Source organism: Chenopodium album, chromosome 17 (genome assembly GCF_948465745.1).
Source record: "Chenopodium album chromosome 17, dcCheAlbu1.1, whole genome shotgun sequence".
Lineage (NCBI taxonomy): Eukaryota > Viridiplantae > Streptophyta > Magnoliopsida > Caryophyllales > Amaranthaceae > Chenopodium > Chenopodium album.
Genome location: NC_137850.1, coordinates 2,565,686 through 2,589,267, shown reverse-complemented (window position 1 = coordinate 2,589,267; position 23,582 = coordinate 2,565,686). Strand labels below are relative to the sequence as shown.

The 23,582-nt window shown below is 40.2% G+C and overlaps 2 protein-coding genes and 1 pseudogene across 2 annotated transcripts; 2 read left to right on the top strand and 1 right to left on the bottom strand.

Moving 5' to 3' along the window:
• Positions 1 to 302: 302 nt before the first annotated feature.
• LOC145590222 (putative nucleoredoxin 1-2) lies at positions 303 to 899 on the bottom strand. The gene has a single exon (XM_081646971.1). It carries the CDS (start codon positions 897 to 899, stop codon positions 303 to 305), a length of 597 nt encoding a protein of 198 aa, XP_081503097.1.
• A 2,918-nt stretch (positions 900 to 3,817) lies between these two features.
• LOC145587382 (aspartyl protease family protein 2-like) lies at positions 3,818 to 4,854 on the top strand (annotated as a pseudogene).
• Positions 4,855 to 10,500: 5,646 nt separating this feature from the next.
• On the top strand, positions 10,501 to 15,805 carry LOC145590221 (uncharacterized). The gene is made up of 2 exons (XM_081646970.1): positions 10,501 to 13,129; positions 15,377 to 15,805. Exons 1-2 carry the CDS (start codon positions 10,706 to 10,708, stop codon positions 15,803 to 15,805), a joined length of 2,853 nt encoding a protein of 950 aa, XP_081503096.1. The 5' UTR covers positions 10,501 to 10,705.
• Positions 15,806 to 23,582: the final 7,777 nt, after the last annotated feature.

Genomic DNA, 23,582 nt, shown 5'->3' with positions numbered 1-23,582 from the left:
TAAATGTATGAACAAACATCCTAGAGAGCAGCGGATGCGGAGCTAAAGAGGGAGAATAATGATCAAGGAGAGGATAGAGAAAGAATAGAGTTCATCTGTAAAGTGTGACTTGAATTCTCTGTTTTATCTAACAGAAATCATATGTTTTAACAACAAACATGAACAATCTTAAAGAGACGTGAGTTCACCAAACCTTAACATTTGACATTATCCAAATTACAAGTCTTGTTGAAAGGAAATCGAACTAAGGAGCTACATTAACGTTTGACATTATCCAAATTAAAAGAAAGGAAGAGTTGTAACTAGTTAAAACCTTGCATGAAATCTTCACGAAGTTGGCAAGTGACAAAATCACGTAGATTGAATCCAGCAAACGGAAAAGCATTGGTACCAAAAGTGAACGAGGGTAGATGTTCCAGAGTAGGAAAAGCAGAAATCTGACCATTTTGTCCGAATTGAACCAGGGTATCATGAGACTCATACTCAGTGAACAATTTCTTATTTATGGAAGCTGAGTGATCAAACTCAAAGGGGCATACCAACCAAGGCATTCCAGATACTACTACATCATCAACTTCTACTTCCATACCACTAATACCATCATCATCATCAACTCGGCGAACAAACACCACTTCAAAATCAATTCCCAGTTCCTTCATCTTGTGATACCATGATAATAGATTTTCATAGTGCTTAAGGTCATCAAGACAATCAAGGTAAATAAGTATATTCCTACCTTGGAGTTGAGCCACAGGAATTCTATCATCACCTTGAAGAACAAAATCGCGTGACCCATGAACCAGCAAAGACTCTAAGGTGACTTCTTTGAGCTTTTTCGGTTCTCTTTGCACAAGCCCCTCCCTAGTGAAAGGATATCCATCAATTCCATAATAACTCATGACCTCTTCTCCATATAGATCCACAAATTCACCTCGGGGTCCATGATTATGAGCTTATCCATAGAAGCGCCGGCTAGTCGTTTGATTCCAAGGCTTACAGAGTTGTCAAAAGGCAAACGCCACCAATATATCTTCTTCCTCTTTAACTTAGTATCTATATTCAGCTTGTAAGCCTGTGGATCAAGACAATCCTTAAAGGGCATGTAGACTACCACAATCTCAATCTCTAGATGCTTAGTTATGCATTGTTGATAAACCTCATCAAGCGTGGGGATGAAATTTCCTCTGGCGCACAAGTACAATCCAACAAGCTTTGTGCTAAGTTATGAGATAGTCTTCACCTCTCGGACACCTGCTGAATTAATTCTGTCAACAACATCAGAGGGCTTGCACTGCAAAAGTACCTCAAGAGTGGATGTAGAGAGACTTTTCAACAATGCCAAGTCTTTTAAGTTAAGCTTATGCCGATGCTCTTGCGTAAAAGGAAAGCCATCAGCTCCATACGACCTCACGAAACTAGGATGTTCATGGAGCAAAACACTTCCGTTATCATCCAGAATGAGACAATTACTATCACGATCCAGGTCAAGGTACTTGCATATAAAGTCACGACGCTTTGAGTCGCTGAATGGTACTGCGAGACATGAATCAGGAAATCCTGACAAAAAGTGGTTGAACACCGCCTCATAATTGACCATTTTATTCATCTTTGCAACCACTACCAGCTCAAAATCCTGTCTTGTGGAATACAAATCGAAACACGTAGTTACTAGACTGCACATAGAGTGAAATAGACTCTTCACGGAATATAGGCACGTGATAACAACAAACCATGACGTATTTGCCTTTGAATGTCTCCTGTTTAACTTGGACAGTTTGGTTACCACCATTTCGATACAGATAATTCAACTCACCCTTGCCTGATGACAACAAAGATACAACATCAAATGAGTGGCCAATCTGAATGGGACAGGTTTTTTTTGATTCATAAACCACCATATTTATATCATCAGAATACTCAGGTTTGACAAATTTATAAAGTGCGGCTATAGGACAACAATCTTCACATAGGCTGGGATGTTTCGCCAATTCGGGGATGACAGGCCACATTGCTTTTATAAGCCTGCTAATTTTACATGGTTGTTCTGGGAGAAGCGACTGTAGATGCTCTATTGCAAGATCACCATGGAGCATGATGTCTTTCTCGACATTGACAAGGAGACATTTAAAACCAGGGCGATCAAGGTGAAGGAAGTCGCACAGCAACTTACGATACTTAGAGTCAAACGGTACTGCAAGACACTGAGGTGGGAAGTCGTACAAAAAATTGAGTAAAGCAACGGGTGAATGGCTTCTTTTCACAACAACCACCAACTCAAAATCGTCTCTCAGGTGATACAATTCCAAACATGTTTTTATGAGATCATAAGGAAAATATAAATCTTGGTCCTTGCACAATGGAGGCATTTCAAAACAAAAAACCAGAACGTATTTACCACGAAGCGTCTCGTCAAATTCAACTAGTTCACCATTCCTTCGTTCAAGGTTATTCAACTCACGAATACAGGACAACAAACCTTCAACATTAATCTCATCATCACCTAATTTCAATTTTTTTGCTGAAGGACTAGGAAAATCACGAGTGAAAATCGAATCCATATTCACCCCTGATTTATGAATTATGAATTAAACATCAATTTGCCCCCAATCTCAAACACAGGATTTTAACATCAATCACAGAATTGAAAACAAGAAATTATATAGTATCTATTATTGTGTTGCCAAACAAAATCAAAACGCTTGAAACCGAAACCCTAACCAATGATCCAAGGCTTCAGATGACCTGATTGATATTGAAACCCTAAGCTTTGCTTCAGATTAAAATTGAAACCCTAACCTCAACAACAGAGGCGTAGCTGATCAAAATCCCTAATCAATTCAGGAGTAACCTCATTCGGCCCCGTTCTTTAGAGCTGCTGAAATCTGCTATACTCTGCTTCTTAAAAATAATACTTAATATTGAATTATTATAATAATAATAAATATTTAATAATAATAATAATAAATAAATAAATAATATTTAATAATAATATTATTATTAAAAATTAATATTTAGTAATAATAATAAATAACTAATATTTAATAATTAAACTAATAATAAATATTGAATTATAATAATAATAATAATAAATAATTAATAATTAATATTTAATAATTAAAATATTAAGAATAATAATTAATATTTAATAATTAAAATATTAAGAATAATAATTAATATTTAATAATTATAATAATAATAATAATAATTAACATTTAATAATAATAATAATAGTAAATATAATAGTAATAATAATAGTAAATATAATAGTAATAATAATAGTAATAATAATAATAATAGTAGTAGTAATAATAATAATAATAATAGTAATAATAATAATAATAATAATAATAATAAAATCTACTCTGCTCTGCTCTGCTTGGTTCTACTCTGCTCTGCTCTGCCCAGAAGTTCAAAAGAACAGGGCCTACTCCAAGCTTCTGACAAAACACTTGCGACCTGATTTTGTGGGACGAAAAGGAGAAAGGCGATGATTCTATACGAAGTACTACTTGTATAGTAGAGGATTAGAGGTGACTTGGCCCCAAAAAAAACGCTGGTTTTACTTTTTTAGGCTCATCCCAACACCGTGCTGTGGCTCAATGTCCAAGTATAGGGTTAAATAGACTAAAAGACAAGTGGTACAAGTGTCAAAATCGACCTGATCCTTAAGAAAACCATCCGTTTTGAATTATAACTAATCTATTTTGATCCGAGATTGGACCCTCGGTAACCAATTCGAACTCAACTTGATTCTGAATTTGACCCGATCTAAATTTAACCCAACAATGATTTGACCTGACTTGAACTCTAATCAAACCTATTTGAACTGTCACAATGTGTACCTTGCTATGATTGTTTCGAGCAGAACAGGCCTCATTATGATCCAAAGGATTCGTAGTCGTTTAAGAATATTAGCTGCCAAGATCCTGTGATCTTGTTAGTGCACTTGATCCTCCAGTGCCTTGTAAAGGTCGAAACCAAAGCTGTCCGTACTTTTATTGGTATGGTGACCGTTCGAACACCACAGGGGATTTTGCCCTTGAGACTTTTATAGTGAAATTGACGACATCTCCAAATGGGGATTCAAAGTTTAAGAAGGTGGATAATGTTATGTTCGGTTGTGGACATTGGAATCGCGGTCTCTTCCATGGAGTTGCAGGGTTGTTAGGACTTGGAAAGGGGCCGCTGTCATTCTCCTCTCAGTTGCAATCAATATATGGACATTCGTTTTCATATTGTTTGGTGGACAGAAATAGTGATCCTAGTGTTAGTAGCAAGCTGATTTTCGGGGAGGATAAGGAACTCTTGAACCACCCGAAATTGAAATTCACTAAGCTAGTAAATGGTAAAGATAATCCAGTTGATACCTTTTACTATGTGGAGATAAAGTCGGTCTCAGTTGGAGGTGAAATGTTGAATAAACCAAAGGAAATGTGGGATTTCATGGAGGATGGTGGTGGTGGAACTATTGTTGATTCGGGAACCACTCTCAGCTATTTTGTAGAATCGGCTTATGATGTCGTTAATTCGGCGTTCATGAAGAAGATCAATAAGTATCCATTGGTTTCAGACTTCCCTATCCTAAGTCATTGCTACAATGTATCCGGGGTGGAGAATAATGACCTTGAGATGCCTAGTTTCAGAATTCAGTTCAGTGACGGCGCTGAGTGGAACTTTCCTGTTCAGAATTATTTCATAAGGATTGATCAGGAGGTGGTGTGTTTGGAAATGATGGGCACGAAAAGATCGACCTTTTCTATAATCGGAAACTATCAGCAGCAGAATTTTCACATGTTGTACGACACGAAACGATCCAGGCTAGGATATGCACCTACAAGCTGTGCTGATGTCTGATAGAACATTGCAGAAGAACATATAAATTTGGTCGGTTAGAGAAGGAATTTTTTTCTACACATTTTGGGTTAGAAAGGGGCAGTAACTCTTTATTCCTTTTCTTAGTTTGTTGTATTTTTCATCTTCTTTTTGTAGATTTGGGTTGTTTTTCTCTTTTATTTCAGGTTAGATACTTGAAAATAGGTCCCTTGCAAAGTTCAGCTAATTAATATACTGGAGAACAGGGTATATCACCTGTCCCCTGAAATGTACACATCACTTTATATGTTTTTCGACAATTCATGTACACCATCTATCTCCCCATTCCTGATTTTAGATTAACTACCGAAACAAATCTATATAAGAAGAATTCGTGTTCATGAAATTTGAGTAACCTATTGTACCTTGTGTTTGGGTCCAATTTAGCCCAATTGGGCCCAGTCCATAAATGATCCAATTAAAAGCCCAAGGTCAAGGTTCAACTCTCCATTTGTGCTAAAGTCAAGGTCAGCCAAACGTGGCAAGTCAATTGGGCTTAGGCCCACTCCTCCAATATGTGCAAAGGTATAAAAGCCATCAATTCCACCATTTTACATTCATTCACATAAAGCCTCAAGCAATTAATTCTCTTGCATAGCTTTCTTTCTCCACGCATTGTACTAACTTTAGCATCGGAGGGGCCTTCCTCGGCAACACCCCCCGAGGCTAGTTTATGTGTGTTTGCTGTACAGGAAATCCTCCGCCCAACATCACTTGGACCGAGCCCAGTCTTCACTACTTCTTAGGACCTTCGGCAAGGTCCCATTGTTTCACCCGAAACAATTTGGCGCCGTCTGTGGGGAAGACTTTCAAAAAATCTTTAAGCCAATCTCATTCATTCTGCCGTAATCTTAGTGTCAATGGCTAAGAACCGCAAGAACAAGAATGACGGTATTTCTCCTTCGAGGAAGCGCCGAAAGTCACTTGGTGGGGGGCCCTTGGACCACCCTACTCCTAGTCCATCTCCTCCGCGGGACCAGAGCCCCTCCGGGGAGCCCAGTTCCGGGGGGCAATTAAGGGAGAGAACCTTTTCTCCCATAATTCGATCCAGTCATCAACCGAGTCCACATCGGTCGAATGAGGACAATCAGTCTACTCATAGGACTCATTCTCATACTCGGAGTCAACCTCGGAGTATTCATTCTCGCTCTCGCTCTCAGCCGAGAACACCCCAGACGGGGCCCAACTCAGAGGAGGTAGTGAGAGCCTTAGCGGTCCTCATGGATGCCATGAAGGCCCAGAACATGCCACCTCAACGGGATCGAACTCCTCCGCAAACCAGGCATCAGTGGAGAACACTCGGTCAGGAAGGGGGGAAACCCTCATCCTTCAGGGAATTGGCAGAATGGGAAGAGGAAACCCGGAGAACCGAAAGGGAAAGAAACAGGAACTCTCATTTCTTCAAGGAACCTACTACCCAGCTCACCTTGAGCAAAACAAACAGGAGCAGCAGTTTTGCCTCTCGGCCAGAAACTGTTTGCCGAAGCGCTCTTGACCGTCTTGGCGACAGGGAACAGAGTGTGCACAGCCGCCTCTCCTTTCCTGCAGCCGAAGCCCAGACTTCCCAGCCAGGGACGAAAACCACTTCAACCTCTCTAAGAGGGCGAAGCGCGGTCCCTTCGGCTAGGAATAAAGGCAAGGCCATGATGCTTCCTTCCAGTTCTCCATTCGAGCAATGGATATTGGAAGACCATGTACCGACGGTTAAAATCCCGTTGCACATTACATATGATGGGACTTCGGATCCGAAGGACCATATTGCCTCATACGAGGCACACATGCACCTCTACCCTAGATTCGAAGCGACCTGGTGCAAATATTTTCCCACCACTCTCAAGGGGTCGCGCAAGCATGGATCTCCAAGAGGGTAAAGGAGGGCTCGATAACTGGGTAGGACGATCTGCCCGCCAAGTTAAAGAGCAAGTTTTCTACGACAAATCGCCGGGAGAAGACTACTGCAGAACTTTTGGGTCTGCAGCAAGGGGAGGCCGAAAGCCTCCGCGACTATATGACTCGCTTCAGCAATGAGTCATCCAGCATTTCCCAGCTGGACCAAGGGCTAGCAGTTTTCGCCCTTCAGCACGGTCTCAGAACTGGACCGTTCTCCGACTTCATGGTCATGAACTCACCTCGGACCTTAAAGGAGGCTTTGAATGCCTCGGATAAGTTCATCCGAGCTGAATAGTGGAATAAAACAAAAACCCAACCTCAATTTGGGGGAGGGAAACAAAAACAACAATCACCTTCTGGCCCTGGCCTTAAGACTAAAGCCTCGAAACAATCTCCGGCCAGCGAGTCGAAGAAGGAAAAATCTACTCCGTTCATGGGCAAATACGAGTCTTACACTCCGCTCGCCCTTCCGCGCGCTAAGATTTACAACGTGACGAAGGGGGAGCAGAGTTACAGAAAGCCGAGACCACTCCCCGAGTGGTATCAACGAAAAAATAAGACTCAATGGTGTGAGTTCCATGAGTCACCGGGACACAACACCGAGGAATGTATCCAGCTGAAAGACCCATCATTCAGTGTACAATGTGATCATGGGGAGACCCATCATTCACGAGATCCAAGGGGTAGTCTCAACATATCATCAGTTGATGATTTACGTTTCAGACGCCAGCTACCCCAAAAGGATTGAGGGCAGCCAAAAGGAAGCCCGAAGGTGCAACTACCTCAAGCCATCCACTAGTCGTTCGGAGGACGACGATGAGGATGAGGAGGAGAAAGAAAGGGAGCCAAGTGTGAAGAAGTCGAAAGGCCTAAGTGCTTCGGCCCAAGGGTCTGTGCCCAAAGAAAAAGGGCCAGAAAAAGAAAAGGCTAGCTCTTCATCCGAGCTGAAAGACTCAGAGGGCCAGCTGAAGAAGAAAAAGTCTAGGACGCCTGCTGACATAGACAGCAGGCCAGATTGTGAAGAGTCCAGCCCAACAACAATGGAGCTGGACTAGCAGACTGAAACTATTGAGTTGACCGAAGGGGATGCTGGAAAATGTGCTACAATCGGGATGGATCTCGATCCGAACACCCGCGTTGAACTTATCCAGCTCCTCCGGGACAACCGAGATGTGTTTGCTTTCTCGGCAGCTGACATGCCCGGGATAAGTCCAGACCTCATCTCTCATAAGCTTAACGTCGACCCAACGTGTCGGCCAGTTAAGCAAAAGAAGCGGAATTACTCTGCAAATAAGAACCGAGACATCGCAGCCGAGGTCAAAAAGTTGCTGGATGCAGGCTTCATCGAACCCTGTCAGTATCGAGAATGGCTGGCAAATGTGGTGATGGTTCAGAAGGCCAATGACGCCTGGAGAATGTGCGTTGACTTCACGGACCTAAATAAGGCTTGTCCGAAGGATTTTTATCCCTTGCCCAGGATCGATCAGCTAGTCGACTCAACAAGTGGCCATGCCTTGCTTAGTTTCATGGACGCATTCTCGGGGTACCATCAGATCTTCATGCACCCCGACGACCGAGCAAAGACGACATTCGTCACGAACGCCGGGGTGTACAATTACAAAATGATGCCCTTCAGATTGAAAAATACGGGGGCAACTTATCAAAGGCTGGTGGATCAGGTTTTTGCCGATCAGAAAGGCCAAAACATGGAAGTCTATGTTGACGATTCAATTGTCAAAAGCAAAAAAGATGAAGACCATGTTAAGGACCTGGCCGAAACCTTCGCCACCTTAAGAAAACATCAAATGAAGCTGAATCTGAAGAAGTGTGTCTTCGGTGTGAAGTCAGGGAAATTCCTTGGGTTCATGGTCAGTAAAAAGGGGATTGATGCCAATCCCGCCAAAGTCCAGGCAGCGCTCGATCTTCCCGAGCCAAAAACAAAGAGGGACGTTCAGCGGCTCACCGGAAGAATGGCAGCCCTCTCGAGATTCATCTCTAGAGCTTCGGATAAGGGGTTACCTTTCTTTAAAGCCCTGAAATTCCCAAAGACAAAAGAGCTCGTCTGGGGAGACGAGCAAAAAGAAGCCTTCAAGCAGCTTCGGGAGCATCTGGCTCAACTCCCAACACTGGCTAGCCCAGTAGAGGGAGAATCTTTGTACCTGTACGTGGCTGTTAACCCAGCCACCATCAGTGCTGCTGAGGGAAGAAAACAAAATTCAGCAACCGATCTACTTCGTCAGCCACACTCTGACGGATGCCGAGACCCGCTACCCTCTGCTCGAAAAAGTTGCCTTTGCAGTGGTGGTAGCTGCTCGGAAGCTGAGGCCCTATTTTGATTGCCATCAAATAGTGGTCTTAACTGATCAACCGCTGGAAAAAGTCCTCGGCAAAGTTGAAAAATCTGCTCACCGAGTTCAGCATCAGCTACCAGCCGAGAGCAGCCATCAAGGCTCAAGCTCTAGCAGACTTCCTGGCCGAGTGCTCGTACCAGGAGACGTTAGACGATGAAAAGAAAATCTGGACCGTATTTACGGATGGATCATCCACCATAAGTGGTTCGGGGGCAGGGGTAGTAATAACCTCTCCTGAAGGCAAATCCTTCGAGTATGCACTGAAATTTTCGTTCAAGGCTTCGAACAACGAAGCTGAATATGAAGCAGCAATTGCCGGACTAGAACTGTGTATCTCTCTGGAAGCCGAACATGTCTGTCTTAAGACAGATTCTCAGCTAGTTGCATATTAGATCGGTGGCAGCTACGAGGCCAAAGAGCCCTCAATGATAGCCTATCTCGCCAAGATCAAATCAGTCATTGCAAAGCTGAGAACTTTTGAAGTTCAGCTGATCCCAAGGGGTCAGAATGCTCAAGCCGACGCACTCTCCAAACTTGCCAGTTCAACTCTCACTGAGCTGAACAGATCTGTGTATGTGGAAGTGCGCCGAGAAAGAAGTGTCGACGAAGCACCTGAGGTGTGTTGCGCCGACCCAGAACCCAGCTGGATGGATCCCATCCTATCTTACAAGCTTCGGGGGGAAATTCCCGAAGACAAAATTTTGGCCTCCAAACTGAAGCGAACCAACTCAAGGTTCATCGTCTTCAGGGGAGAGCTTCTGAAAAAATCATTCTCAGCCCCACTACTGAAATGCGTGGGCCCAACTGATGCAGATTACATCCTTCGGGAGATCCACCTTGGCATCTGTGGGAACCAGGGCCGGCCCTGAGGGTAGGCCTCGAGTGCCGGCGCCTAGGGCCCACGCCAAAAGGGGGCCCACAAATAAAAAAAAAATTAGCTTCTATACTAATTGAAATGTGCTTCGTACTTGTTTAAAAAAAAAGGCAACTAGTTTAAAAAAGATAAGAAGATAATTATTGCATTTTTTTTAGCAATTAATATTAAATTAGTATATTAATTAGCTGTCAATTTAGGTGGAGATTACAATGCAACTTTACTTCTTCTTCAGTTCTTCTATCTACCAGTTTCTATGAGAATTATCTCCAGAATTTTAATCTTCCCAAATACACCATTTCAAAATTATTTCATAACCGAAATTCAAGCCTTTTAATTTTGGCTAATTAATATTATGGCAACGGCTAAAATATTATACAAGATAAATATGAGCGAAAATAATTCATCTATCACCAAATATTCAACTCTCATCTTCTTCTTATTATTGGTTATTTATGATGAATTTCATGGCATCATTGGCAAATTGATCCTTTTATTTGGTTACCGATTAGGCAAAGGTATACAATTCTTCCTTTGTTTGTTTTTTACTCCGTATTTATCATGTTTCAAACTTCTAATTTCTGTTTTGAATTGTAACAGACTAACAGGTTATCAATCAGTTAAATTGAGTATTTTAGATTGTGGAAATTTGAGATTTCTGCCAATTTTACAGGTGCTATTGTTCTTAATCTAGTTTTTTTTTTTTTTATTATATGATATGTTGCCTAAAAAACATTTATCTGGTAGTCAAAAACGAAATAAAAGAAGAAGAAATGAGGAGTTGATAAAATCACAATTTGGATCTATTGATAAATTTGTTGTTAAAAATGTGGCTCAGTCCAATGAAAATATTGATCAATCAAATGACAATATTGATCATGAGAATGATGAGGTTAATAATGACGATTCAAGTGTTCCTACTGACATGCCTAACACTTCTAATCTTGATAATCTTGGTGTTGATAATGAGCAAGAAATTCCTTATATTGATATTTATGATCCAAGAAATTGGGGAAATCTTGACACCAAATCAAAGGATATTTTAGTTGAAAAGGGGCCTATTAGAGAAATGAATCTTGAATTTCCTTTGGACAAAAATTTTAGGCATTTTTCATATTCCTGTTATTCCAGAAAATTAACCAATGGTGAGATTAATGATCGAAAATGGTTAGTTTATTGCAAAGCTAATGATAAAGCATATTGTTTTTGTTGTAAGTTGTTTAAATCTTCTAGTAACTTAAGTTTGCTAGCGAATGATGGTTTAAATGATTGGAAACATATTAGTCAAAGGCTCAAACAACATGAAAATAGTACTGAGCATATGACTAATATGAATACTTGGAATGAATTGAGAGTGAGATTGGATAAAAATGAAACAATAGATAAGCACTTGCAAGAAGAAATTATAAAAGAGAAGGAGCGTTGGAGACAAGTTCTGCGTAGGATATTTTCGGTTGTGAAATGTCTTGCTAAAAATAATCTTGCCTTTAGAGGAACAAATGAAAAATTATATCAAAATAGCAATGGCAATTTCCTTGGATTGATTGAAATGATTGCTGAATTTGATTTAATAATGCAAGATCATGTGAGACGAATTCAAGATCGGGAAATTAATTATCATTATCTTGGACATAAAATTCAAAATGAGTTTATTTCTCTTTTGTCCCAAAGTGTTAAAAAGTCTATTATTAATATCATCAAAGAGGCAAAATATTTTTCTGTAATTCTTGATTGCACCCCTGATGTGAGCCATCAAGAACAAATGACTCTTATAATTCGATGCGTAAATATGTCAAATAACAAAATTAAAATTGAAGAGTTTTTTTTGGAATTTTTAAAAGTTGATGATACATCAGGGTTGGGACTATTTAATGAGCTACTAGATGTGTTAAATGCCCTTGATCTTAATGTTGATAATGTTAGGGGGCAAGGATATGATAATGGTTCCAATATGAAAGGAAAGCATCAAGGTGTTCAAAAGAGATTTCTTGAAATTAATCCTAGAGCATTATACATGCCATGTGCTTGTCATAGTCTTAATTTAACTCTTGGTGATATGGCTCATTCTTGTGTTAAGGCTATTTCCTTTTTTGGAGTTATACAACGCTTATATTCAGTCTTTTCGGGATCTACAAAAAGATGGAAAATTTTACTTGATAATGTTCCCGGTTTAACAATGAAATATTTGTCTAATACTCGTTGGGAAAGTCGAATTAAGAGTGTTAAAGCTATTAGATTTCAATGTCCTCAAATAAGATTGGCATTGTCGGAATTATATGATTCTTGTGATAATGATGCAAAGACAAAAAGTGAGGCAGAGAGTTTATTTAATGCAATTGGAAGTTTTGAGTTTTTGCTTGGTATGGTTATTTGGTATGATATTCTATTTGCTATAAATATGATTAGCAAAAAATTGCAATCTAAGAATATGTGCATTGATGATACAATAAAACATGTAGAAGAAGTTTTTTCTTATTTTGAAAAATATCGAGAAGAAGGTTTTACAAAAAGTATGAGTCTTGCAAAAAGTATTGCATTTGAAATGGATGTTGAACCCATCTTTCCAACAAAACGTACTATGATAAGAAAAAAACATTTTGGAGAGAACAATGAGGATCAAGATGAAAATATGTCACCTGAAGAATCATTTAGAGTACATTATTTTCTTGTTGTTGTTGATATGGCAATTACATCTTTGAAAAACAGATTTGAGGAGTTGAAGACATTTGAAAGGATTTTTGGTTTTTTATATGATTCAAGAAAGTTAAAGTCATATGATGATGATGAGTTAAAAGAATGTTGTGTTAGATTTCATACTACCTTTTCTCATGGCAATTTATCAGATGTTGATGTAGATGATTTGTTCTCTGAATTAAAGGTGTTACAATTTACTTTGCCAAACAATTTCATGTCTGCCATTGATATTCTTAAATTTGTTAAACTTGCAGATTGTTATCCGAATGTTTCCATTGCATATCGAGTTCTATTAACGCTGCCTGTGACCGTGGCAAGTGCGGAAAGAAGTTTTTCAAAATTGAAGTTGATCAAAACTTACTTGAGGTCATCAATGTCACAAGAAAGGTTGAATGGTTTGGCAACATTGTCAATTGAGACGGATATGTTAGAAAACATCGATATTGATGTAATTATAAATGATTTTGCATCAAAAAATGCTAGAAGAAATCGGTTGTTCTGATTTTTTAGGAGGGAGAAATTTATAAAAATATTATGCAAAGTCATTATTGTGTATCGAGACTTACTATTTAAATAATATAAGTTATTTTCATTGTGTTTTTATATAAATCTATTGCGTATAAAAAAATTTGATTACGTAGGGGGCCCTCTTCTTACATTATGCCTAGGGCCCATAAATTTACAGGAACGGGGCTGGTGGGAACCACATTGGGGGAAGAACCTTAGCCCACAAGGCACTGAGGGCCGGATATTACTGGCCCACCACGATCTCGGATGCTAAGGAACTGGTCAGAAAGTGTGAAAAATGTCAAAAATTTGCACCAATTATCCATCGGCCAGCTAGGGACCTTCAACCAATCCTTAATCCGCTTCCATTTGCTCAATGGGGATTGGATATTTTGGGACCCTTTCCAGATGCACCGTACCAAAAAAGATGGTTGATAGTCGGCATCGACTATTTTAGCAAATGGATTGAGGCTGAAGCAGCTTCGAATATCACAGAGCAAACTGTCAGAAAATTTATCTGGCAAAACATCATTACTCGCTTCGGTATTCCGAAGGTTTTTGTCTTCGATCATGGGAGGCAATTTGATAATTTGCCGCTGAGGCGGTATATAGATCAGTTCGGCATTAAGTTGGCATATTCAGCAGTGTGTCATCCACAAAGTAATGGCCAAGCCGAAGTTGCAAATAAACAGATCCTCAATGCTTTGAAGAAAAGGGTTGAAGATCAAAAGTCCAAGTGGATAGAGGAACTCCCAGGATCTCTCTGGTCACTTCGGACGACCGAAAAAGAGGCTACGGGCTATTCACCTTTTGAGTTGGTGTATGGTGCCGAAGCAGTTCTTCCAGTAGAAATCGGTTATGAAAGTTTACGAGTGCACCACTTCTCGGCTGAGAATGAGCAGCTTATGAAGGAATCTCTTGATTTCCTTGACGAAGTAAGAGACTCGGCTCGAGATAGAATGGCTGTTTACAAGCAGAGAATCAGCAAGTTTTACAACCGAAGAGTCCATGCGAGGCCTCTCAAAATTGGAGACCTCATCCTTCGAAATGCTGCTGCAGTTCAGAAAAGTCGAATCCATGGGAAACTCTCAGCTGCTTGGGAAGGACCTTATGAAATTTATGATGAGCTTCAGCCAGGGACATACCGACTTCGGCAGTTAGATGGAATTGAGCTGAAAAATCATCGGAATGCTGATATACTTAAGAAATATCTCGTGTAAACCCTTCGGGGCAGAGCGATCTTTGTAAGTACATTTTGAGTTATTAATGAAAGGCCTCAGAGCCACCATTTCTATAAATATTTGCAATTTTTTGTTCTTTCAATTTTTCCTTATTCTATCTACTCTTTAAGGGTTTTTATTTCAGCCTTGTCTGAAACCTTCGCCTTCAGGGCACCGGGTTTCAGATTGCTGACAAACTCGTCTTTTAAAGAACTCTGGTCTTTCAGCTGAAGTGAAAACTTCAGCAAGACTTGTTCTCCAAGACAATGAGTCCATGGACAAATCTGGGATATTGCCTTAGCTGAGCATTATATCCCAGAGGGCCATTATCTGAAACATTGCCTTAAGTTGGCCTTGTGTTTCAGATATATATTCTTTCAGATAGACAGGAAACCAAGAATAAGTAGCAAAACTGTTAGAAATTTTTACTTCGCTTCGTCTGAAAGCAAAAGAAAACAAAACCCAACTTAGAAATCCAAAGAGCAAGTCTTCAGATTTCTGGGGGGGCAAGAGGCACTACAAGTGCAGACTGTCTTCAGCTAATCTTCAAGCCGAAAGCTTTGTACTTAGCAAATTTTGCGAAAAATTTCAAAATTCAGAAAACAAGCATGCAAATTAAGGCAAAGAAATTGGAGAAAAGCATTGGATAAATGAGAAAAGTACTCGGGAAACGAGCTAAAAGTTCGGCTGTTCTAAAACATAAAGTAAAGCATCGGCAACCGTCCACAAACGGAAAATTACAGCTGCCGAAGTACGTACAAATACAAAAACTAACAGTTTGTACATCAAGGCAAGCTGAAGCAAAATAAAGGCAAAAATTCAGAAGCGGCAAGTTAGAAATTAAGCACAAGTTGATCCGCAAGATTCTGAAGACGACTGCCTGAGTCCCTAGGCTTCAGATGAAGGATCATGCTTCTTAGTGGCGCTGGGCTCTGTGCTGGCTTCGGTTCCAGCTGTTGAGTGTGCAGGCTGAGTCTGAGCTTGGGTTTCTCTCTCTTGGTTCTCGGCTTCTTCAGCCTCAGCAGCCTCAAGATCCTCAGCTTGGAGACGATTCTCCAAGTCCACTTCAGCCTGACTGGAAAACAGCATATGAGGATGCTTGGGATCTTCAGCCCAAAGCTCGCACTGATAAAAGTCTAGCTCAGGCGCCAGATGAAGAGCTAATCTTCGGGCCACTTTGTACCCTTGGTGGAAGGCCGTGGCATACTGATCTTCAGTGTACTTCCTCACGGCCAACAACCCCTCAACATCAGCGAGCTGCTTCTGGACACCTTCAAGGGCTTGCTGAGAAGCGGCTTGCTGATCGACCAACTTTTGTTTGGCTTCGTCCAAATCCAGCTAAATTCTGCTTGCAGCAGCGTTGGTGTTGTTCAGCTGGTTCTGAACTAAGCCAATAGTAGTCTCTGCTTGAGACAACTCTTCAATCTTGGCCTTCAGCCGGCCCCCAAATCTTCAATTCTCAGGCTTTGATATTTAGCAGTGGTGTTAGCCTGAGAAATCTGAGCGTCCTTGGCTTGCATTGCCTCTTCGACGTTCTTTTCTTTAGCCTCAAGGACCTCAACCCTTGACTGCAGTTCTTGAATCTGAAGGGCAGCTCTGTTGTTAACCTCCTCAGCAATTCGGCGCTCAACAGCCGCCCTGAAGCTGGGAATGTCAACGGCCCCATACTCATTGATCAGCTGCTCCCCTTCAAGAAGGGTGGGGAAGATCTCATTCTGCATAGCATCGCAGAACTTTTTGAGGGCCTCAACAGCCTGTTCCTCATATTTATGAGCTTCAGCTTGCCTCTCTTCAGCAGCCTTCACCTTCTCCTCAGCTAAGGATGCTTCAGCCTGAGCAACCTCCAGCTTGTCTTGGAGATCGTCTATCAGCTCTACAGTAAGAGGCTGAGTGTGCACAAACTGGAAACAGATGCACAAGTTAGTAAAAAAAATAATAATAATAGAGAAGAGAGAAGAAAGTAAAGGCAAGGTAGAAGAATTTACTTGCATCATTAGAAGTTGGTTAGATCTAGCAGGGCCAGGAACCCTTCTACTGGATTCCCCCATCCCAGCAGTGGCCTTCAGCGACCACAACCTTGCTCTGTCTACTTCAGACATGCCGACAAAATTGCCGAAGTAGGCAGCAGCTCCCTCTCTGTTCTGGCCCCAAATAATGTCTCGGATGTGCTCGGGAATTGAGATGCGGGGGGCCGAGAACCCCATTTCTTCAAACCTGAATGTTTGAAATGAGGGAATTGAAGACAAAGGCACCTCAGCATTCTGCTCCTCCGTCTCTTCAGCAGATTCTTCCAGGTTGACTGTTTCAACCACTGGGTGTTCCTCTGGCTGCGTCAGAAGAGCGTCAGCAGCTTGCTGAATCTCCGCAGCAAATCCTTCAGCAGTGGCAGCATTTGTTATGTTCTTGGCTGCCACTGTCTCTTCAGCTACCCCTGTAGTAGCTGGCTCCTTCTCAGTGGAGAGCTCGGAAGCGCTCTCCTGGTTCAGCACCTCCCCCTGAACCGACTCCTTCGGCTCAGGAGTCCTTTGATCCACCTCCATCTCTCGTGTTTCTGGAGGGGGAGTTTTTGGTGGAGATGGGACTCTCGGTGGTGGCTGAACTGGGGGTGGAGGACCCCTTGAGCTTCTTACAACTTGAGCCCCGCCTCGGCTAGGGGCAGGGTCCCTAATAACAACCCCCGGCATTGGCCTCAGCTCGAAGCCCCCGGGACCCACTACAGCGGGACCGTCCTTCTTCTCTTTCGGCGGACGAGACGCTGATCGTCCATGTCCTCTGAGTCCGAAGATTCACTGTCTGAAAGGTCTCCGGGACGGGCTGGAGCTTTTTCTTCTCTTCTTCTGCCTCCTCCAAGCTGCAGAATTGGGGGGCAAGAAAGGATTGAGTTAAAAGGAAGCTGAAAAGTTAAAAGAAAAAAAAAAAAACTTAAAAAACCTACCAAGGCCTCGGCTCTGGCAGCTGCTTCGTCTTCAGCAGCTTTGGAGGTCCCTTCACCTCCTTCGCAAGGATTCGATGGCGCGGGTAACCTCTTCAGCTATCCGAGCAGCCTCCTCCTCTTCGGGAAGTAAGCGATACCAAGGGTCGCGCTTCTTCCACCAGGGTTTCTGCCTCTGATAGAGGGCAACAGCCTCAATCTGGAGATGAGAATGGTCCAGGTGCACCTCCCTGTCTTTCGGATCAGTGATGGGAGGAACCGGGTTAGTGATGGTCCTCTCAACGTTGACGCCGAGACGCCTGTAGTTGACTCTTGCGGTGGCCTCGTTCAGCTCTGAACACCCAAATGAGTAGAAGTTAGTTTAGCAAAATAAAAACGCTGGACAACTCCAAATAAAAAGTGCAAATCAAAAACAGAAAAAGAGAAAGGAGAAGGCCTCGGCCCCAGCCAAAGAATCTTACCGTCTCTAAACTTTCGGCTGAGGCCGACAACAACAAGCATATACTCTTGGAAGACATAATGGTTGTCCGGGAGCCAAGTCTCCGAGACAAATCTCATTCGGCCAACCCCTCCAGGGTTATCCCTCTTCCCGAAGATGTTGGCCTGATTGGGATGAAAGTCTCTTTGGCCATCATTTTCCAAAGGGCCCAGACTCGACATGTCTAGGTCAGGCTCGGAGAGATATCGAGGAGCGCTGAAGACGAAGGAATGGCCTGGATCTGTGGGTGCCCTAACCCAAATCCATTGCCCTCTCCAGTCCTTGTCTGAAGAGTCATTCAACCACATTGTTAGGTACTGGGGGTGGGACTCGATCCGATACCACCCAGCACCATGCTCGCCATACCTGCTTTGATTATTCGGCACTAGTCGATGAAGCTTTTTAAAGCAGTGCAGGTTCGGCGTGTATCTGAAGAACTTACAAACCCATAAGTAAGTCATCACCCTTCGGATGGTGACAGGGGTCAATTGGCACAGAGAAATCCTGTAGTGAATCAGAAGATCTCTGACGAACTCGTCCAAAGGGAAACGCAGCCCGTACTGAAGCTGCCTTGTGTACACCCCCACATACCCAGGGGGTGGACGATGAATCCTGTCTGATGTCGTAGGCATTCGGCACCAGTACCCATCGGCTTCAAGAATGCCGTAGTGCAACTCAATCTGCTCGGCGAACCGATACACTTCGACGTGCCTAACCCACCAAAAGTAAGGCCTGTTCCTCATCATCGCCGAGATCACTTCGGGGTTCTCCCACTCCTCAAAGCCGGGGAGTATATCCCAAAGCATGGCAGGGACTTCTTCATCCTGCCCAGAGACATTCGACTCCTCCGTTCCCTCAGGTGGCGCCGAAGAGATCGGGGTTGCTCTAATCCCCTCAGCAGGGTCAGGTCTTGCCTTGTTCCCTCGGATCCGGAATTTGTCGCGCTCGCCGTGGCTGGCGTGATCTACCTCTCAAACCTCTCACCATTGTCGGATTTTCGAAAGTCGAAAAAAGAGGGGATGTGTTCAAATTCTAAGAAAATCAAACAAAAATCAAGGAAAATTACCTTAATTTGAGGCGGAATTTGGCGATCTACAAGTTTGGAGAGACAAATTTCAGTTTCAAAGCTCAATTCTCGGGGAATCAGTGAAGTTTTGATGCGGGTTCTGGGGTTTTCGCGAGTTTGAGTTCGTGTTTGTGAAGAAATGAGGAGAAATAGTGAGCCCTGTTCGTTTTATTTCCAGAAATGGGAATTTTGGGAGTCCGCGCCTTAATTTTCTCTTAAATCCTTCATTAAGTAACCGTTAAACACGTTCCCTCCTAACTAACTACCCATTATCCGTCCAACTTCCTCAATTATCCGTTCAACGACAGTTACTTCATTAATTGCGGTTTAAATTCAAATTTTTTGGATTAATTAAATCATTTACTTCCCTCTTTTTTTCTAGATTAATTAAACCCGACCCGTCATCCTTCCAAATCGGGTCTGGGGGGCAAGTTGTTTGGGTCCAATTTAGCCCAATTGGGCCCAGTCCATAAATGATCCAATTAAAAGCCCAAGGTCAAGGTTCAACTTTCTATTTGTGCTAAAGTCAAGGTCAGCCAAACGTGGCAAGTCAATTGGGCTTAGGCCCACTCCTCCAATATGTGAAAAGGTATAAAAGCCATCAATTCCACCATTTTACATTCATTCACATAAAGCCTCAAGCAATTAATTCTCTTGCATAGCTTTCTTTCTCCACGCATTGTACTAACTTTAGCATCGGAGGGGCCTTCCTCGGCAACACCCCCCGAGGCTAGTTTACGTGTGTTTGCTGTGCAGGAAATCCTCGGCCCAACATCACTTGGACTGAGCCCAGTCTTCACTACTTCTTAGGACCTTCGGCAAGGTCCCATTGTTTCACCCGAAACACCTTGTATGTTCTTATCAAATTTTATTCCATATATTTTCATAGGTGTAAACCAAATACTTGAAGAATTTAGGAAGTTCATTAAGAGATTCCTAAAGCCAATTTTACTCGTCTTTGTCCCTTTGTACCCATGAAAAGTGAAGAGACTCTCATTATGTAACATAATGGTTAGATTTGTAGATTCTTTTTGTTACTTTTGCAGAATGTTTGACCAAGTTTCCTTGAAAAACCAACACACCATCTGCTCTCCAAGGGCAGGGTCAGCAACCCAAGGAGCAGCATAGCAAAACTAGCAACCACAGCAGCAACATCACTAGCAATGGATTAGGACTCGAATAGTAATGATTAAGGTTCTGTCCAAGATGCTGTAATGCAGATTGCTTCAAGCAATGGGGTGACTAGTGTTACTAGTTAAAACCTTACATGAAATCTTTACGAAACTGACAAGTGACAAAATCACGTAGATAAAATCCTGTAAACGAAAAAGCATTGGCACCAAAAATTAACAAAGGTAGATGTTCTAGAGTAGGAAAAGCATGTTTTTTTTTTAAAAAAGAGTAGGAAAAGTAGAAATCTGACCATTTTGTCTGAATTGAACCAATGTATCATAAGACTCATACTCAATGAACAATTCTTATTTATGGAAGCTGAGTGATCAAAGTCAAAGGGGCATACCAACCGAGGCATTCCATATACTACTAAATCATCAACTTATACTTCCATACCACTATTATCATCATCATCATCAACTCGGCGAACAAACACCACTTCAAAATCAGTTCCCAGTGTCTTCATCTTACAATACCATGATAATAGATTTTCATAATGCTCAAGCTCATTAAGACAATCAATTCCATATATTCTCATGACCTTTTTTTCCATATAAATCCACATATTCATCACGAGCTCCCATGATTATGAGCTTATCCATAGAAGCGCTAGCTTGCCATTTGGGTCCAAGGCTTAAAGAGTTGTCAAAGGGCAAACGCCACCAAGAGAAGTATCTATGTCTAGCTTGTAAAATTGTGGATCAAGATAATCATCAAAGGGCATAAAATCTCCATTGGTTATGCAATGCTGATACAACTCATCAAGAGATTTTTATTATTATTATTATTATTACAGTATTACTATTATTAGTATTACTATTATTATTATTATTATTATTATTATTATTATTATTATTATTATTACTACTACTGTTATTATAGTATTACTATTACTATTATTATTATTATTATTATTACTATTATTATTATTACTATTATTACTATTATTATTATTATTACTAGTATTATTAATATTATTACTATTATTATTATTACTATTATTACTATTATTATTATTATTACTAGTATTATTAATATTATTATTATTATTACTACTATTATTTTACTATTATTACTATTATTATTATTGTTATTATTGTTATTGTTATTGTTATTGTTATTATTATTGTTATTAATTATTGTTATTGTTATTATTATTATTATTATTATTATTATTATTATTATTATTATTATTATTATTATTATTATTATTATTATTATTATTATTATTATTATTATTATTATTATTATTATTATTATTATTACTACTACTACTACTACTACTACTACTAATACTACTAACAACAACATGGGTACTAAAAAATATCATCACTAATTAATAAAAGCGCGTTTTATATTAAATAAAATTTCATTATTTCTTCTAACATGTCATCATGTACTATTAAAAGCGTATAGTATACTACAATGACATAGGTGCTGAGTACCAGAAATGTTCTCTAATTTTATCATATAATAAATGATATTCATCCTGAAATATCAATGGACACACAATGAAAATTTACTGCATTAACTCTAAATGAATACATTTTTAATATTTGTGTTTTAGCTCAATGATACGAAATACTTGAGCAATTAGGTAATACAAAAGTTTTTCAGCATGCATTTGTTATGTGAATTTGTATAAAATAAATTATTTAAATGAAAATTATATTTTGGTTAATTGTTTTATTTGATAAAGCTCGGGTATCGGTACGGTACCATTAAATCTCGCATATAGAACAATGAGTGGTGGACAACTTGTGTTTTAAAAGTGCACATTAAGTTAACACCATTAACAAAATTAAACCTCCATTTTTTTTATTAGTGGATTCAATCAACATGAAAAAAAAAATTATATTAAAATTATTCAAATATTAACAAATTACATGAAACGATGTGTATATGCAATTATGTGTATTAATAATTATCATCATTTTCATATTATGTTCAATACAATCTTAAATAAATTGTTATTTAATATTTATTTATCTTTTAAGTATTTGTTAAAAAGAATTTTAAGAAAAAAGGGTCAATTGACCCATTACCATAAACTGAGATCCGACTTTAATTCCAAAACTGATCTGCAGTTTAAATAAAAAGATATTGGAAGACTAGAGACTAGTTTTTGGCAGAAGTCTAGTTTTATTTCAATTCCAAAGTCTAATTATTTAATGTCCCGCGCTAAACATATATAACCAATAGAAGTGGAGGATAATAAGCTTCAAAAGGAATCAACTAACATACACAACCAAAGGAAGTGGAGGATGTGAGTATTATGAAGGTGTTGCAACGAACCAATGTAATAAATTGAAAATGTCATTGATATTATGCCACTTTTGTGTAATGTTGATTATATAGTATATAAAGAAAAGGAATCGCTATTGTTTGTATGTTTTGAGAGATTGTTTTAATGAGTAACAGTCTCAAGTAAAGATTAGTATAAGCTAAACCTATTGCCATTTAGTGAACTTTATTTATACTTTCAATCAAAGAGGTAAGCCTTCAGCTAGTATTCCCGTTTTAAGTTTTCTGCTTATTCATTCGGCCAGTCCATTACAAGTGGTATCAAAGCTAGTAAGTATGTTTTAAGTTTTTTGTTTATTCATTTTTCCCAGTATATTACAAATGGATGTTTCAGCCTCTCAAAGGTGCAACCCAATGGAAGAGAGGGTGGTTGGGGTTAAAGAATGATTTGAAGGATGTGGTGGAGAAGGGGTTGTATAAAACGTTTTCATGAGTAGCATGGCTGTGGAGGGGGAGGACGGTGAAAACATTACAAGTTGAAGATGCTAGTATTTAACATCAAAGGTCTTGAAAACTAGATAGTCCAAGCAAAGATGTATTATGATTTTATAGATTGGTGGAGCGAGAGAAGTTAGAGGCGATTGTGGTGGCCGTGGACGGGGTTGCCTTGAAGTAAAAGGAACGAGGCCAATTGTAAACTTGGCGGACTTGAGGCAACGAGTGCGTCATGAATTTCGACCCTCTAATGCTGGTACCGTCTATGATATGAACAACGTTTGACTACTAGTTAGAGAAGCTCCATGGTTGAGGAGTATAGTAGAGAGTTTATTAACTTAGCTACAACATTGGAACCATTGTGTGGGTCGTCATAGGTGTAGGTGATATGCCATCGTCGAGCCTAAGCTACCAAAGATAAAAACCTAACTTGGTATCTCTAATAGGTAGAAAGGGCAAGTAAGGGTTGATCTCATAAGGATTAAAAGGAGCACTAACAGATTTATGATAAGCTAAGTCAAGTCTTTTTTGGGTTTGAAGCTATAGGAAAAACCTACAAACACTATTAGAATGGATCTTGAGAAGGTATCCACTAATCAAGCTAGTCAATCACAAAATACAATTAAATTACATACAAGATATAACATTTTAGGGTTAAATTAAGGGAAGTTATTTAAGGCATCCAACTACTCTCTCGAGCGAGAGGGATTACCTGAGTTATGAATACAACTTCTGGCTATAGGACAACATCTTCACATAGGTGGGAAGTTGTACAAAAATTAATGA

Bases quoted from the DNA above. Each gene is read 5' to 3' on its own strand.
- LOC145590222 (XM_081646971.1), bottom strand. From the start codon at position 899: ATGAGTTATTATGGAATTGATGGATATCCTTTCACTAGGGAGGGGCTT.
- LOC145590221 (XM_081646970.1), top strand. From the start codon at position 10,706: ATGTTGCCTAAAAAACATTTATCTGGTAGTCAAAAACGAAATAAAAGA. The intron at 13,130-15,376 runs GTAATTATAAAT...TTGAGTGTGCAG, and splicing joins TAGAAAACATCGATATTGAT to GCTGAGTCTGAGCTTGGGTT.